This window comes from Nelumbo nucifera, chromosome 1 (assembly GCF_055504915.1).
Source record: "Nelumbo nucifera cultivar China Antique chromosome 1, China Antique-T2T, whole genome shotgun sequence".
In the NCBI taxonomy this organism is placed as follows: Eukaryota; Viridiplantae; Streptophyta; class Magnoliopsida; order Proteales; family Nelumbonaceae; genus Nelumbo; species Nelumbo nucifera.
The window spans coordinates 158,076,295-158,093,947 of NC_142649.1; the positions used below are offsets into that span (position 1 = coordinate 158,076,295).

The following is a 17,653-nucleotide window of genomic DNA, read 5'->3' on the forward strand; positions in this document are numbered from 1 at the left end:
GTGGCTCTCTGATCTACCGATTATGGAAATCAAGAGAGAGAAGCATTAGGTGAGGAAATTAAAGCTCTTGAAGCCGAAGAGGACTTCGAGTTTGGTTCATGGGGTGCCTCTCTTTTGAGAGAATCAGAAATGTGTGCAGCCGAAGACGTGTTCTTTCAGGGCCAGATCCTACCTTTACGACTCTCGGTTAGCTCTGACAGTGGGTTGGCTGGATTCTGTTAAGATGGTCAGAATTTTAGTCATTGCGGTTCGAGGTCAGAGTCCTTGGAGCATAGTTCTTCTTGTGGTTTCACCAGCGTAAGCAGAAGAAGCAGTAGTTGCAGAAGCCACAACTCGTCGAGTAGCAGTTCCGTCAATGCCACCAGATACAAGCCAAGAGTGAAGAACCATTTTCATACCCACCCTAGCCCAAAACCCCAGTTTTGGTATTGAGTTGGACGGCCTAAAGTGTCGGAACAAGAGTTATAACAGCAGTAGCAGTCATAATACCAGGAATGGTACCTGTGGTGGTAGAAACAGTCCTGATGAAGTGATGAGGCCAAAATAGAGAAGACAAGCCTTCCCTTTGCAAATTCAAGGAATGGTACCTGTCGCTCTACAATTTTTCCCATTGATTTACAGAGGAAACTATAGAATTTGGATTCGTATACGTTTTGCTGTTGAGAAACTTTGGCTTGTTAGCCTTGTTTGTAGTTCTTTTCGTGCTACTGTCAAGGATTTTTAATGGAGAAAAGCTCATTCATTTTTTGTTCTTATTTGCTAAAATTCAGCTCCGAACTCAAAGAGTAAAGATGGTTATACTTGAATTTTGGAATGGAAATTCGTTGTTGCGAGTCCGATAGACTGTTTGGTCTCCTATTATTGTTTTAATCATATAACTAGAACTATCGAATTTCTGAAGATATTGATGAAGATGGAAGTTGTTGTTGAATGAGAAGCTTTGAAGTATCACATTTGCAGAGCATTGAACTGGAATCAGCGGATACTGGAATTCGTAGGAGCCTTGGCTCAGATCAACAGTTTCATTCCATGGGTGCATTGGAGATCTTGAGAGAAACTGTTAGGATCCTTCGTTACGATTCCCCAGGTTTCATGATGATTGCAGCATTGCTCATTTGCCCTGTTTCTGTTGTAGTCCTCTCTAATGTTTTAGTTGATCATTCTATTTTAAAGAGACTGAGTACTAGGTAGGCTTTTGTTAGTTGCGAAGTCAAGTGGATTGCCGTTGGACCCCTGTATTAAACAGTCATGCCAACATTTATCAGATATGGCTCTCTCTGCCGCTTTCTGCTTCCCTTTCTACATAACACTTTTGCTATTATCCAAATCTGCCATTGTGTACTCTGTAGAGTGGATTGAGTAGTTGTAAGTGTTCAGTTAGTGCAGTTGAAACCTAGTACTCAGTCATGCCAATGTGGGCCATGGTGGCAGCTACTGTGGCGAACTGAGAACACCACCCCTCCCGCTGGCCATGGTGGCGGCCAGCGACGAGCCCTGGCTCTTGTGTTTTCATCATGAAATGGTGGTCTGAACTGGACTGTTGAGAATTTGGCTTGGGCTCTGTTTCATTTTCTTGAGAAAGAAGATGATGAACAACGTGTTTTATTTTCAAGGGCAATTTTGACATTTTCAAAAGTCTTAAATCGCATATGAGGTCACATGATATACATAACTGACGGCCCATTAACGGTAGGTACTAGATTGTCGCATTTCAAAAGTTTGTGTACTAGATTGTCACGTTTTAAAATTCAGGTACTAAATTGATACTCAGCCTAAAGTACAGGGTACCTATTGGAAATTTTCCCTAACTAGAATATGAGGAATCAGGAATCGAGGATTGATCTAAGATATTAAGGGTAATGGCTAGTATACGAGGAATCGAGGATTGATCTAAGATCCGATGTAGTGTGTCAATGGTCCAGCTTCCATTGGGATTGATCATGTTCATGTCAATGACTTTAACATCATTATGAAAGGACTATTTAGAAATTGGCGTTGGAATTCCACACAAATAGGGATCCAATGATCACCAAACACTGATATATCAGTTCCATCCTTAATTAACCATATGATGTTTGGCTTGAGTGTCTGCAACAATTTTTGAACCTATCTCCACCATGGAGAGCAAATTCTTAACTTTTTAACTGAGAAGAGATCTACTGACTACTCCATAAACTATTAATAAAGGCAACTAATCACCAGATTTGCTTACTAAACAAGGTCTTATTCATAAGAGCACATTGTCTGAATCCCAATCCTTCACATGCCTTTGGTAAGCATAGCTTCCTCCATGAAATGGTATGCCTTGACCCTTGTTTTTTTTTTCTGAGCTGATTGCCACCAATTTAAAATTCCCTTATATTTTTATACAAAACTTGATGAATTTTGGTTGGGAATATGGTAGATGACATTTGATAGAATGAAATTGATTACACAAATCATTTGATAGAATGAAATTTCTTCAAACTTGAGCTTTGAAGAAATTTTTTCTTTTGAGTTCCTCATTATTGGACAACTTGGCTCCCAAGTATTTAGAGCCTATAAGGATTAAGGGTTAGCAAGTGATTGATGATTCAAATTTTTGAAGCACTTTATTAATCTCTTTTTATCTATTTGAGATTTCTTTGACAAAATAATACAGAGTCATCTAAAAAATAGGAGATGCACAATTGGTGGGCTTTCTTTAGCAAGTGTAATTCCGTATGAGATGTTGGGAGAAGTTGGGTAAATACTTCCATACCTATAATGAAAAGATATGGCATATGGCAAAAGTGGTTCTTGATTGAGACCACGATTTAGATGAAAAAGAACGTGTGTTTCACCTCCTAACTTCACAAAGATAGAAGGTTGGAATGGATATGCATTGATAGATGAGGTGAGAGACCACCTGGCAGGGAAGTTCATTCTTGGAAGCACCCCTATAAGAAATTTCCATCCCATCCGGTGAAAGGCTTTTTTCAGGTCCAACTTGAGTGTCATGAAGCTTTTACCTTTCTTTTGTGATTTTCTTAGAACAATGTTATTAGTGATCTGACGATTTTTTAGGAAGCCAGATTGAAAGGGAGAGATCAGATCTTGGAGAATTAATTGCATTACATAAACTGATTGATCTGTAGCTAACATTACATAAACTGATAGATATGTAGCTGGTCACATCAACCAAGGTTTTATTTTTGGGAATAAAAACCAGATTTCTAGTGTTGATTCCCTGTGAGAGTTCTGCAATGTCAAATAAGTGCAAAACCATCTCACATCCCATAGATGTCCTTACCCACGATATCCCAATAATATTGTTGGTAGAAATGCACTGTGGACATTGCTCATTTGAGATGCTAAGGAGGTGATGTTGTTAAGTGAAGAAACATTAAAGAATTCCTTTTCACCTCCTATCAACTCCATGGGTTGTATGAAGGCTGCTGTAGCCATTTGATGTTTATTGGAGGTTCAATTACCATCTAGCTTTTTAATCATATGGTTAGGGGTGGCAATTTTTCACCCAACCTGCTGAACCCACCTAGTATCTAATTCATCCAACCCGCCCATTTAAATGATTTGGGTTGGGTTGGGTTGTGGGTAACCATTGGGTTAACCATTACAGACATAAGTATCAATTCCTTAGTTTTTTTTTTATTTTCTTCATTTAAATTAAATAATTTATAATTAATGCATTAATTTTTTATTAATTATTGACTAAATTTAGTTTTGTCGTGAATCAACACACTTCACCCAACATAAGTCCAAATCAATTTGACCCAAGTTCAGACCAGTTCAACGTGGTATGACCCGATCCATCATATACCGATCTGGGTCGACCCAAATCCGAAATAGACCCTGGGTGGGATGGTTCGGTACCGCTTGCTCTACCCAGATTGGGTCATCCGGTCCAACCGGTATTCACACAACCTGACTCGGTACAAGTCGATCTGGTTCGACCTGAATCTGAAATTGACCTCGACAGGATGGTTCGGTACCGCTTGCTCTACTTGGTTTGGGTTGTCCGGTCCAACCAATATTCACACAGCCTGACCCGGATCGACCCGAATCCGAAATTGACCCCAGGCGGGATGGTTCGGTACCATTTGCTCTGCTCAGTTTGGGTCATTCGGTCCAACCAGTATTCACACAGTTCAACCCGACACAGCCGATCCGGGTCACCCGAATCTGAAATAGACCCAGGGCGAGATGGTTCGGGTTCGGTACCACTCTTTGGTGGACACTCTTTGGCCCAACAACAACAATCTTCGTTTGAATTTAAATCGGGTTCGGTACCGCTTACTCTGCCTAGTTTGGGTTGTCCAGTCCAACCAGTATTCACACAGCTCAACCCAACCCGGTACAAGTCGATCCGTGTCGACCCAAATCCAAAATAGACCCCGAGTGGGATGGTTCGGTACCACTTGCTCTGCTCGGTTTGGACCATCCGACCGACCAATATCCACACAACCCAACCCGATTTACATACGTTGATCGGCTTTGGGTCAGTCGGTTCGGTCCCAAGCCCGTGCACAAACCTGATATGGTCCAGTCCAAGTCAATTCACCATTGACCCGATCCAAATCTAAACGGTTCAACCACCCTTGATGTGATTAGCTCGAAGATAATCCAACTAGATAGTTCAAGTTGGTCTGACCGGTTTGAACCTAAGTGGTTTGGTCAAACCCGAAATCCAAACATAGTCAAATGGCTTCGCCGCTTGTGTAAAAATAACATGCATGTAATGTGATTTGAACCTTCACCACTTGTGTAAATAGTAACTACAACTACCACCAAGCAATGTTCAAAGTATCAACACGTATCGACCCGTATCGACCGATACATATCATTCAGGGACCCCTTTGATACGCCCCTATAGTGGGTGTATCGGGGGTCTGACCGGTTCAGGGGGTGGAGGAGCCCTAAACCGGCCCCCTTGAACAGGTTTTAGAAAAAAAATAAAAAAAAAGTAAAAAAAAACAGTATTGATTCGCCCAATATGCCTTACTGATGTATCGGGCGTATCGATATTTTGAACCTTGCCACTAAGCTATGACCAACTTATTTGTTAAGAGAGAGAGTGTTTTTTAAATCCATAAATATAAGATTAGGATTAGATTGGGCTAAAGAGGGTTTGAGTTGAACCCAATCCATTTAATTTTATATAACTGGGTCATTAATGAGTTGGCCGATTAGATGAATTAGGGTAAAGCTCAACCCAAACTAAACCCAACCCAATCCGCCCAATTGCCACGGCTACAGATGCTATAACATTTTTATGTTTTTATAATTCACCATGTGGTGAAAAAACTTTGTATTTTTGTCACCCTAATCTTCTGAAATCTAATCTTCTAAAGTTGCAAGATGTTCATTTTTTATGTGAAAGAAGTCAGGTTTGCAAGTCCGTAATTTGATAGAGGGTGTGAAGATGGTCATGGATATATCCCAAGTGAGATTTGTTCCAACTTCCAAGTGGATAAGGCCAGTTTACAAGATTGTTTTTTTTTTGTGTGTGAATTCCAAGAATTACAATTCGGGTGTTCTGACCACAAGGGTTGAAGATGGAATTGAAAGTGGGTGAGCGACCAGTTTACGGGTCCATAATCACATGATGATATGATGGGCAAATGATAGAGGATTGACTGTGGATGGATTTGACGCCAGTTAGAAATAATAACAAATGTTTGGTCAAGTCTGTCTTAAGACTTTGAATGAGTCGCTTTGAAATTTGAATGGCCCATACTATATATCCATTTATCCAAGTAAAGGAGGGATCCACAAAATCCATCAAGTCAACAACTAGTTGAAAATGTTAAATGAATTGTTTATATGATTTTAAATTAGATTCGGGGTGGGTTGCCTCGCTAGTCTCTATGCTATCAGGGTGTCTTTTAGTCATTAAGCTCTGGTTTAGCAGGGATAAAATACTTAAAACATCAAAGTTAAACCATAAAAGAAAATGAGGATACTCAAATAATAATAAGAAGAGCAATAGATGATAGCGTACCTTAATGGGTGCTTGAGGGTGGCTCAGTGCCAGTGGTGTATCCAACAAGCAAAGAATAAACTCATCACAAATCTACCACTATTAAGAGATTTTGCTGATTCTCATTCAGTGCACAACGAAATGGTCTACCTCTTTTTTGTTTCTATGTGTGATGGTCAAGAAATTAATCTTGATCATCTCTAGTTTTTATAGCACAATAAAGTTTATGGCCATCATTAACAATATTGTTTGGTGGTTGTAGCTAACCGAGATTTACCGGATCTGGTAGGCACAATATAGGAAATACATTCAATGAACACTTGATAACTGTCAAAAGTGGTTTTTAATCTTCTTCAAGTATAGATTGGGGGCATTTTAAGGAACATGTGTTAAAAAATTTTGTAAGTGCTCATTCAATGTGTTTACACCCTTTGCATGTATGATATGTGGCTTTGTTGGCAAGAATTGCATGGCATCCATTTGTTGGGAGTACATGGGGGTGGGTGTTGAATGGGACCGGATCTAGTAGGCACAATATAGTAGCACATTCAATGGGCACTTGATAAATATTTTGACAAGTGTCAAAAGTTCAGTTCAGATCAGGTAGGCACAAAGTTGTAAGCATGTTCGATGAACACTTGAAAATTTTTTTGACACTGGTCCCTTAAAATACCCCCAACCTACCCTTGAAAGGGTTCAACTATGATATGGAAAAGTTATGATATCCGAAAAATAACAAATCAATAAATTGGAATCATAATGGTGATAGTATATAAGGTGTTATTTATCAAAATTCATAGGTGGATTTTGATTGGTCAAAACTCTTTCCATACCATATCTTTTCCGCATCATAGATTTCCCCCCTTGAAAAAGATTACAAACAACTTTTGACAGTTGTCAGAATATTTATCAAGTATTCATTGAACGTGCTTACTCCGGTCCCGAGAATTTGGTTGGGTACTGGTTTTGATTTACAGGTGATGCCAACAAACAACTTGTCACCCTTGAAGAATATCCATCTACAGCTTATGCATAATAGTGGATTTATGAATTTCCTTCATCCTCTTTCTTCTTGATGGACTAGATTAAGGCTGCATTTGGCATTCCTTATTTTAAGAATTTATCTTCTTTGTATAGTTAAAACTTTAGTGTTTATAAGGGCATTTTAACAACAAAAAGGAGACAAGTCCTCAAAATTAGGAATACCAAATACAGGTTAAATCATTTAAGTTCCAATTTGAGTCTTTTCTTTCTTGAACTTCTCTCTTTCTTTATATTTCATTTTCTTTTTTGGTCAAGAAAATTCAAAAGAGATGAGATGAAACCGTGTTTGCATTTGGCATCTCTTATTTTAGGGACTTATTTCTTTTTTATGGTTAAAATTTCACAAAAAAAGAAATAAATCCTTAAAATAAGGAATGCCAAATGCAACCTAAATTCCAACTTGAATCTTTTCTTTCTTGAACTTCTTTCTTCCTATATACTTCATTTTCTTTTCTGGTCAAGAAAATTCAAAAGAGATGAAAATATGTTTGTTGAGTCCAACCATGAGTGGACGGCCGGAAACTATGACATAGATTCATCATTGTTGCTCCGGTCAGGACCTTCTTCTTCTTCTTCTTCGATAGTCGTGGTTTTCAATTGAATTTGATTGTTTATCAATAGAGAAAATGTCTAGTTCTCTGTAGATTGGCCTCGTTTCTCGCTTCCTTCGTTTGAATTTAAAGTTGAGAATTATTGTGTCAACAACAACAATCTTCTCAGGTGGACACTCTTTGGCCCAAGAGCTACGCCAGTCTTTCGAGCAAAATGATGCCCAACAAGATTAAAGGCGTTCTTAAAGGTCTGAGATACATTACACAAATCTTCGGTACGTATCGTAAAAGTATAATGGTCCCTTCTCATGTCTTTGGCCTTAAGGATTAAAAGAGAATTGATTTTAGAGCTCTGCATTTTGCATTTATGGCAGAAACTGGGAATTGTAAGGAGCAAGAATTGCAGATTGGCAATCCCACAGACGTGAAGCATGTCGCCCACATAGGTTGGGATGGCCCATCCCAGACTTCAGCACCGTCAGGTATAATTGGAGAAGGATAAATTAAATTAAAAATAATCAAAATATTGTATATTAATTCATAGTTCAAAGTATGAGCTCGGATCTCCTGCCCACAACGTCTACCCACATAACATTGCAACCATACATAGAGAACATCTCATTGTCCTACATAGTATTATACACGGGGAGATGTTCCCAATGCATGAGTAGTATGTTGTGGGTAGAGTTCTTATAGGCAGGAGGTCCGGAATCTCAAAGTATTGATATGCTTGACTTTTCAGGCTTGGAATTGTCCTAGGCCAGAAAGCTCAGACCTGACTTGGGTTGGGCTTGGATTGAGGCTTCAAGGAGTAGCACAAACTCGACCCACTCAAACATACATACATACATACATACATACATACATACATACATATATATATATATGTATAATTATTAATAGAATTTGTATATGTTTTCAATTATATTCTATTCTTAAATAAGACAATATAATGCCTAATAAAAATGGCTAACCCAACCCAAGTCCAACTAAACTTAGCCTGACCTGACTCATGCCTGAGCCCGGCATGAGTCTGCTGGGTTAAGTTTAGGTACAACCAGGATGGATAAAATTCAGACTTGACTTTAGATTGAAACAAGTCCGAACTTGAAATTTGCATCTTGTGCCCCGTTGTTATTCGAAAGGCCACTTACCCGGGTACACTTACCCATTAAGTTTACTTTATCCATATTCTTTTGTTTTTCAAGTTGTATAATAATTTTTTTACCCATAAAAAATTAATGTTAGAATGGACAAACTTATCATATTATGTTTTATAAATTTTTTTCGGGATGAAAAAATTATTTATCCACCTAAGAAATGGGTATCTATCACTTACCAACGGAAATTAAATTTGTCATAGAAACCCACAACTTATAAAAAAATAAATATGATAAAGTTGTTCAATGGAAATCACTTTCCTACTGACCAACTTTCCCCTCTTATTTGTTAAGCCTAGGATGACCCTTAACCCAACCCAATCCGCCTGAGTTGCACCCCTAATTCAAATCAATGGAATTGGGCAGGGGTGAATCTATATTTGATCCAATTATAAGAGTCTCTCAACACAAATGAATTCGAATTAGGGCAAATGAATAATAAATTATGTAGAAGACACCAATAAATTGTGTTTTGTTTGGTAGGTTCGAAGGCTGGAGTAAAGCAGCAGTCCGGCGGTGCCGGTGTCTCAACCAGCTCTTCTACACCGGATTTATCGGAAAGCACCAAACCAACAAGGCGACAGAAGAATTCTAAAGCCAGTGGGGAGCCTTTCACACAAGACCCCAATGCCCCAAAGAAGTCTCACCGTAAGAAGCCCAAGGGCTCTACTGGTGGCGGGGAATCAAAACTTCCGGTAGCTAATTCCTGCATAGACGACCTCGAGCCTGTAGCCGGGTCCCAATTGGAGTGCACTGACCTATCTCCAACTTCAGTCCCAAAGCCAAGTGCACAGGAAGGGACATGATGGATGGAGAACTTCATTGGAATTTCCCCTCGTCTGGTCTGGGGAAAGCATTTATTAATTATTCTTTTTTGTTCCAGGATCTAGGGCCCCTTCAGGCTTCACCTTTGGGAGTGCTGAGTGAGCTGATGATGATTGAGCTGCTTTGAATTGAAGCACTGCGGATAAGCTACTATTTTTTATAAGAGGCTGTAGCGGATAGCCCTTTTAAATGACTGACTGACTGACAGGACAGCCAATTTGGGCTCTCAAAAATAGTTAAGTAATAGGCTGGCTGTCCGTATGGGATTGGGATTTGGGATTTGGGAATTGAGATGATCCACCTGAGAAAGTCAGCCCTCCCAAAGGGGGCACCTAGTACTTTTAGCTGCTAATTTGCTTAGCTGAAACTGAGAGGTCCTCCTCAGTCCTCTCCTCTCCTCTCATGGAGCATATATAAGCACATATGTCTAAATTCCTGTAATTAATTCAAACCCAATACCCATGTATTATTTAATATCTCACTTCTTATATGGACGATCCAATTAGTCCATTTCTTTGATTATAATATTTGTTGAAATGCAACTGATTAAGGAGGATTCAAGTGGTTCAAATAATTTCTTTATTCAGATTTTGTTCTAGGGTAATAGACTAATAGGGTTTAATTGAATCTGTGGGCCCCAATTCACCTGAGGCCAAAGGCCTAACGAGAAGCCAGGCCCACTATGTGCTTCTGCTTAGTAGTGGTGTGTGATTGTGAAAATCGGGACCAGGTGCACCCTAAACCAACTTTGAACCGCAAATTTTCAAACGCGGGTTCGTCAGGTTAGGTTCACATTAGAACCTTACCTACCCATAAGGCCACAAGTCAGTCAACACAAGTACAAATGGTAAATTTAAATTGGGTTCAAAACCTAAGATAGATAGACCAATACATCAACCCAACCCAATCCGGTTGGGTTCAGAATTCAGAAGTATCAACAACAATTGATAATTCCACATTGAAATTCAACTGAACCGAATAAAATCATATTTTCATCTTAAACACATATATATGTGATGGAGAAAAGCAGATATTAACAAATTTCTATGACATTTCAGCGTCTCGTACGTCCTCTTAGAGGAATAAGACAAACACTACCCCTAACAACCTCAAAAAATATGAAGAGAGCCTCAACGAGGAGCACCCTGAGAAGAGGGCAGGGTTGGGAATGGTGGGCTTGTTGTCGTTGCACACCTTCAGCTTCAAGTTCTCAAAACCACTGCTATTTTTATCATCAACACAAAGATTAGGGTTTCCTGCTAATTTAAGCTTTCCTCCAATTTTAGCCGAAAATTTGGCTGAGAATGGAAGTCTCCCACTCAGCTGATTGTTCTCCAAACTCAACTCGTTCACAAACTCCAACAATGCGAACTCCTCCGGCACCGTCCCTTCAAGTTTGTTGTTGGCAAGCCCTAGGTAACAGATGTTTCTCAAGAATACCCCCATTGAAGCAGGAATTTCACCAACCAGTCCCATCTCTGATAGTCCTAGCCCCATAATACCCCCGAGCTTCTCCCATATTTCCGGGATCTGCCCTCCCAGTTGGTTGCCACTCAAGTACACCTCTCTCAAGCAGGGCATTTCTGCTAAAAATAGCGGAACCCCGAAGTTACCGAAACGGTTGTAACTCAGGTCTAAGAACTCTAGTTTATACAAACCCACAAGAGATTCTGGGATTCTCCCACCGAAGAAATTCGAACCCAGATCAAGTTTCAGAAGCTCTGTCAACTTCCCGATTGAATCCGGGAGGTTCCCTTCAAACCCATTGTAGCTGAGGTCGAGCACTCTCAGTTTTTGCAATTTCCTTATACTCCGCGGAACTCTACCGTTTAGGCGGTTTCTTGTGATTGTAATCTGTTCGAGATCGAGCAAGTCCCCAATCTCATCCGGAATTTCCCCAGAAACGTTGCTTCCAGTCAGAACTAACTTCTTCAGCCGGGTGAAGTTGCCGAGTATGCCACCGAGAGCCCCGACCAGAGATGGGTTCTCGATTAACACGAGTTCTTCCAAGCTAGAACTCAAGTTCGCTAGAAACCCAGGAAGCGAAACCTGCATTTCAGTGAAGCACTTGTAGAAGAATAGCTTGCGAAGGTGGGTGAAGGAAGCGAGCCGAGGGCTAAACGTGGAATTAGAACTACAAGGAGGGTTAGAAGAGTAATCCGAGACGTAACCAAAGCTGAGCTCTGTAATGTGCGCTGTTTCATTACCGTTTTCGTCGGTGAAATATTCGCAGACGACGCCATGTGGAGCCGAGCTGCAGAGGTCTTCGGGGAAGACGTATCGCCACTGAACCGCGGAGTTAATCGCCTCAAGTACTTCGTAGACCGATTCCTGCTCGTCGGAGCTTAAAGCCGATGGACGTTGAGAAACAATGTTCTGTGCTAAGAAGACAAGAAAGAATAAAACATAAAGGGTTATACGAGAAGAAACAGCCATTAGAGACAGTAGTGAGCTTTTTCCTAAATGGAGAAAATCAGTATGCGAAGATCTCGAACCAGAGAAAGAGATAAAAACCAGACATTAAGGAAGTGGAAGAGACAACGTAACTGCCGAGCTCTGAGCCTTCTATTTATATATAAATAAGCTAAAAAAGGCAGAAAGATGATCAGGTTATTTACAAGGCTGCCACCATTTTTGCTAATTGACCAAATTAAGCCGTTGTGGTTCCTTATATTACACTTAAAATTGGTCAAATTTGATAAAAGATATAGAAGGGTGTTTTGGTCTTTTGCGACCTGTCGTGGGGGGGGGGGGTTGCATTTCTCGTAAAGGGACGAAGCTGTTGGTGTGTTGTTGGGACCTGGGACTGGAAGACAACAGAAGAAACAGGTTGGTTTAAACGTCGAACGCATTTTAATCAACGCAAAACACGTAAGACAAATGAACGGTGAGGATCGTGAGATGTGATTAGAAGATGGGTGGGACGATAAGGGCGGGGAGGGAGATCAGAGATGGGGCCTGGGGGGAGTGAACCTACAAACCAATGTCGGGGAGCGTGACCCGGAGGTGGCAGTCTGGCGGAGGAGGGAGCCGGCGTAGCCGACCACGTCTGCATGCAGCCGCCGACCAGTGAGTACGATGCGTACGTGGCCAGTGCTCCTCCGTTTTCAATATCGCTTTTGTGGGACCCCGTCGCTTTGTACGGTGGATCGTTTCGGGTAATATTTCGGGAATCACTGGCATCTGGCGTAGGATCGGTAAGACTGGTGACTGGAGAAGAAACCACCCACAGGTGGAAAATCTAATATGCTTCTAACCTACATGGAACTACATTCTCATTGGCCGAAGTATTAGAATCTAGGCCTGGGAGACGATTTGATAAAGTGAGCCAGCTGTGAGGATTCACCGGCTGTAATTAGGGTTGATCTAGAAAGAGCAGATCAAACTTTATAGCAGTTAGGACTGCTGGGATTGGATGGGTCACTAAATGTACAATGATGCCTTTAAGTTGATATGACTGAAAAAGTGAAACACCCATCATTAACCTTGCATTTTAAAATGTGATTTCTTGGTGGACATCAGATTGGAATATCTTATGGTAATGGTTATAGAGATGGATACTAATCTAATGGTCACAAAAGAGGTTGATCTTGATCAGGTGAAGAGTTGTCCTTTGGACCGGGAGTCGATACGAAGTGTTATAGATCCTAGGTGGATGCGTTATTAGAGGCAGAATGCTAGGAAGTAGGTGGTGGCCCACAAGGGAAGTAAAATATTATTGTGTACTTGAAGTGAAAGGTGACAGCATCTGTTGGCAGAGTTTGTTGCTCTGTTGTTTGTTTTGGGGGAATTCTTTTGGGTCCTAAAAGAGTGATAGTGGTGGAGCTTTCTTGGGGTGGAGTGCAAAGGCTCTGATGCAAAAAGGACTCACCCACAACGGAAATGAGACAAGGTGAGAGTCATCAAACTGTACTGGTTGTTCGTTCGTTGTTCCCCCCCGTTTCAACCTCTCAAAGACAAGGTTTGTTGGTTCTTGGTCTTGGTTACCCTGTTTTCATATCATGGTGGACAGAATTGACAGTCCCGTAGATTGGCAAGGGCGGGACCAGTTCAAGAGGATCTGTGACGGAACTGGCCCGGAATTAGACATTTGTCTTATCTGTAACTCGTTGGACAATTGTGTGGGTGCAACCGTGGAAGAATGCGATAGATACTGTATTGGAAGTTGCGACCTGGTTCAGTTGGTAAGTTCTACGGCTGGTCGTAGGGATGAGTAAGAAAAATCGAACGAATTATTATTTAAAATATAATATTATATATGTATATTTCTAGCTTTTTATTATATATTTATTTATAATATATACTATAAATATATAAAAACCAAAAAACTGACAAACCAAACTAACAATTAACCGAACCGGTCAACTGGTTAATCGATCAACTTTGGTTTGATATCGGTTACCAGTTTTTCAAATATTGATAGTATTGATTCAATTTTAAAAATAGGCCCACAGTTGGGTTAATCGAATCATGAGCACCCCTAACTGGTCGTAGTGGAGACTTTGGATCAAATCCTAACTTCATCGATTATGGGTTTGAGAGATGAGCACCCCTTGTGTAGCCGGATGGAATCAATCAATAAAAAAAAAAAAATTGTATTTGGATGGTCATCCAAATACCAAACATAGAGATGTCAATTGGTGGAATCAATTATGGTGGTTTTGGTTCTCTAATTTGTGTCCAATTGGGTTGGGAATGGACAGAATGGTTCTTACTATTCCAAACTGATGATGCGCAATCCGACCGGTCTTAGCTGTCAATGACCTTGAATCGAGTAGCGGGGACCCGAAACGTAGGAGACGAAGAAGCTCCAGGGAGAACCCGGTGTAAAGGCTCCGAAGCTTAAGTTAGGATCTTTCAAAGGCAAGATAAACCAGATAGCGTAAGGTTTTGCATACCTCCTCTTTGGGGGTGGAGCGCCTTTTATAACCACCTCGCGCACTCACTCCTAGACTCCTGTCAGGTCGGGAATGAGTATTTCCGTGCTTCTGCCAGTCCGGGCGCCATCGCCTCTGCTGAGGCAGAACCGTCACTGCTCCTTTTGTCGGAGCCGTCTCTGTAACTGGAGGCAGTGGTGACAGGTGACGGTGGCAGGTGGCCGTTGGGAATGCGGCCGTCAAGCGTTAGATCTCAAGTCAGTCAGTGCGCCGCCCCTGGATACGAACTCCCTCGGTGTCAGGTACGGCGTGGTTCGTCCAGTTCGACGTACCTGGAGTGATGCGTAAGGTGAAGTCTCGAGTTTGGAGAAGGGGAGGCCCCGAATTGTCATAAGACGGGCCCGTTCGGGTCTCTGCTTTGTGTGACGGGGTCAAAAGGGAGAGTTCAGGCTCCTCGCAGGGAGTCCGATCACTAAGTAGGGAGTTCGAGCCTCTTGCTAGGGAGTTCGAACTCTAGGTAGGGAGCTCGGGCACTAAGTAGGGAGCTCGGGCCTCTTGCTAGGGAGTTCGAGCTCTAAGTAGGGAGCTCGGGCGTCTTGCTAGGGAGTCCGAGCTCTAGGTAGGGAGCTCGGGCCTCGGGCCTCTTGCTAGGGAGTTCGAGCTCTAAGTAGGGAGCTCGGGCCTGCTGGTCCCTTCCCTTTGGCGTTTGTACCTTCGGTATGGTATTGAGTTCCGAGCTGCTTGCCTTTTTTGCCACGTGCCGTGATTTGCGAGGTCGGGCCAAATCTTCCTTCATCAATTGCCCCCCACTCTTCGTGCTTAGGTCTTGCCCTGGCGCGGGGAGTTCGCAAGGTGTCAGGTAGATTTGTTCTACACTCTGAACCTTGGTTCTGCTGGCGCGAGGCACCTTTGTCAAGGTTTCTTGGGTTTCTTCGAGCGTCCATTTATGCGAGAAGCGTGTTGGCCTACCTGAATGTTGCTAGATGTGGCGGTGCGCGCGCTTTTTCAAATTTGAAAAAGACATGCCACTGCCGTCTTTTTTGAGACGTGTGCTGACGTTCCGTCAGTTTCGAAAAGGTGCGCGCCGTCGCTGTCAATTTCAGAAAGACGTGCGCCAATCACGTCTCGGTTTCGGGCGACGTGCGGTCAGGACGGTCGTAGGCCGTCGGATTGGCTTTGATCTGAGCCGTTGCCTTTTGGTTTCTGCGTGCATAAATAGCGGGGGGGGGGACCCCGTTTCGTTGTCGCTTTTGTATCCCTCGAGCTCGCGTCTGAGTTTCAGCTCGCATCCAGTTCGCGTCCAAGTTTTTCCAGTTCGCGCTCAAGGTCTTCCGTTCGTCCGAGCTCTTGTGGTTTACAGCTTTCGTCCAGGTGAGTACTTTCCTGGTCTACTCCCAATGTCTAGCTCGGATGGCTCAGATAGTCATTTCAGCGGGTCTGATGCAGGTTCTACGAACCAAGTTGCATCCCCCAATAGCCTTAGCGAGCCAGAGGTAGAGCTCGAGGAAGAGTTCGAGCCTGTAGGCCGTGGTGCTTCGGGTAGTTTGGCGTCCACCTCTCGCCGGGGTCGGATGTTAGACAAGTTCGGCCCTTCGACCATGACGCCCGAAGGGCTCCAATCCCTCATTACTTACTATAACTTGCCCGAGGAGTATGCTTATTTCATACCATCGGGTAGCTTTCCTTAGGAACATGGTCCTGATGAGATCATAATTTTCCGGGAGCAGCTCGTCGCGGGGCTGCGATTGCCTTTCCACCCCCTCTTCGTCGAAGTCTTGAACCACTTCGGCGTGACAGTCGGCCAGCTTCACCCGAACTCTATTCGGAACTTGGTGGGAACAATCTCCCTTTTCTGTGACGAGAGCTTTCCGTTGGACTTGGAGATTTTTTCTTCAATCTTGATGCTCAAGAAGCAAGCGAGTCCTCTCCCCGGGCGCAGGCGGGCTTACTACCTGTCTCTTCGCCTGGGTTTTAAGCTTTTACACGAGCTCCCCAACAAGGTCCCAGCATGGAAGCGGGACTATTTCGGGGTGCGAAGTGTGCTAGGGTGGCCTTTTCAGACCGGGTGGGGAATGGCCGCTCCCGACTCCGGGGTTACGCTTGACAAGGAGACGGCAAAGGGCCTCCGGCAATGGGCGCGGCTTGGGCTGAAGTGTGAATAGTATCTGACGGAGGCCAAGCTTATTGCGGCCGGCCTGAGCTCGGGTAGGTCCTTCACTTAGAGACTCTTATCTTGTCGTCTTTCTTGCTTTTTACTAATGGTGAACCTCTTTTCACAGGTGTGATGGATTCGCGAGGGACCCGAGGTGGATACTTGTTTCAAGGTATGAAGAGGAGAAAGCGGGTTGCCAAGCGAACTCGCGCCGAGGTGCCTCAGGATGCGGAGCCCGAGGTGCCGGGCTACCAGCTAGAAGATCCGCACGGGGGGCCTGAGATGGTCCCTCCGATGCAGGAGCCAGCGGGGGGCCCTTATGCTGAGACTACATACACAGGGGCTCCTACATACTTTGGTGCTCCTGCTTACTCCGGGTTTGCTCATACGCGAGCTGGTCCTTCGGGCTTGGGGGCCCCAGGGGATTTCAGGAGCGTGCTGACGCCGACCTATGCTCTTCAAAAGAGTAAAGAGGCCATCTTCCCCGAGGAGGTCGTGGCATGGACTGATCTCCCTCTGCACCAAGTGGTCTGTCGTGCCGTTACCCACGCTATGGTGGTAAGTGTTCTCCTTTTTTAGCTCTTTGGCTTTTGTTTTGTTGGTTCTTTTGATCATTCGGTCTCTCTTTTGGCAGGTAAATTCTTCCATTCACACCTTGGTGGCTCAGGTGGAGAGGAGCTCGAGGCAGGCGTGAGTTGCCGAAGAGGCTCGTCGTGCGGCCGAGGAAGCCGCTCGTGCTGCTGAAGCTACTGCTCGTGCTGCTGAAGAGACTGCTCGTGCTGCTGAAGAGATTGCACGTGCTGCCGAAGAGACGGCTCGTTTTTCCCGGATTAGGCAGGCGAGGTCTTAGAGAGATGCCGAGGCCATGGGAGTGGTGGTGAAGCACATGGCGGACTTGAGGCTGGATCTGCAACATCAGGTTGAGTATCTTCAGGAGGACATTAGGGAGAGGACGCAGATCTTCTCCCAAGGTATCGAAGATGCCAAGAAGAAGGCCATCGAAGAGTACATTGCTTCGCCGGGTTTTGACGATCTAATGGTGGATTCATATAGGAGGGGTTTTAAGCTAAGCCGGTGGATGATCC

The 17,653-nt window shown here is 43.3% G+C and overlaps 2 protein-coding genes across 2 annotated transcripts; one reads left to right on the forward strand and one right to left on the reverse strand.

The window, feature by feature from the left end:
- Positions 1-7,232: 7,232 nt before the first annotated feature.
- LOC148804042 (uncharacterized) lies at positions 7,233-10,113 on the forward strand. The gene is made up of 4 exons (XM_088897261.1): positions 7,233-7,555; positions 7,724-7,829; positions 7,929-8,036; positions 9,198-10,113. The coding sequence occupies exons 2-4, from the start codon at positions 7,769-7,771 to the stop codon at positions 9,518-9,520; spliced, it is 492 nt and encodes a 163-aa protein (XP_088753387.1). The 5' UTR covers positions 7,233-7,555; positions 7,724-7,768; the 3' UTR covers positions 9,521-10,113.
- Positions 10,114-10,391: 278 nt separating this feature from the next.
- Positions 10,392-12,130, reverse strand: LOC104602826 (uncharacterized). Its single transcript, XM_010266666.3, has one exon. The coding sequence runs from the start codon at positions 11,973-11,975 to the stop codon at positions 10,614-10,616; it is 1,362 nt and encodes a 453-aa protein (XP_010264968.1). The 5' UTR covers positions 11,976-12,130; the 3' UTR covers positions 10,392-10,613.
- Between the last annotated feature and the right edge of the window lie 5,523 nt (positions 12,131-17,653).

Excerpts from the sequence above, each read along its gene's own strand:
- LOC148804042 (XM_088897261.1), top strand. The coding sequence starts at position 7,769 with ATGATGCCCAACAAGATTAAAGGCGTTCTTAAAGGTCTGAGATACATT. Across the intron at positions 7,830-7,928 it reads ATACATTACACAAATCTTCG|AAACTGGGAATTGTAAGGAG; the intron begins GTACGTATCGTA and ends CATTTATGGCAG. Across the intron at positions 8,037-9,197 it reads CCAGACTTCAGCACCGTCAG|GTTCGAAGGCTGGAGTAAAG; the intron begins GTATAATTGGAG and ends TTTGTTTGGTAG.
- LOC104602826 (XM_010266666.3), bottom strand. The coding sequence starts at position 11,975 with ATGGCTGTTTCTTCTCGTATAACCCTTTATGTTTTATTCTTTCTTGTC.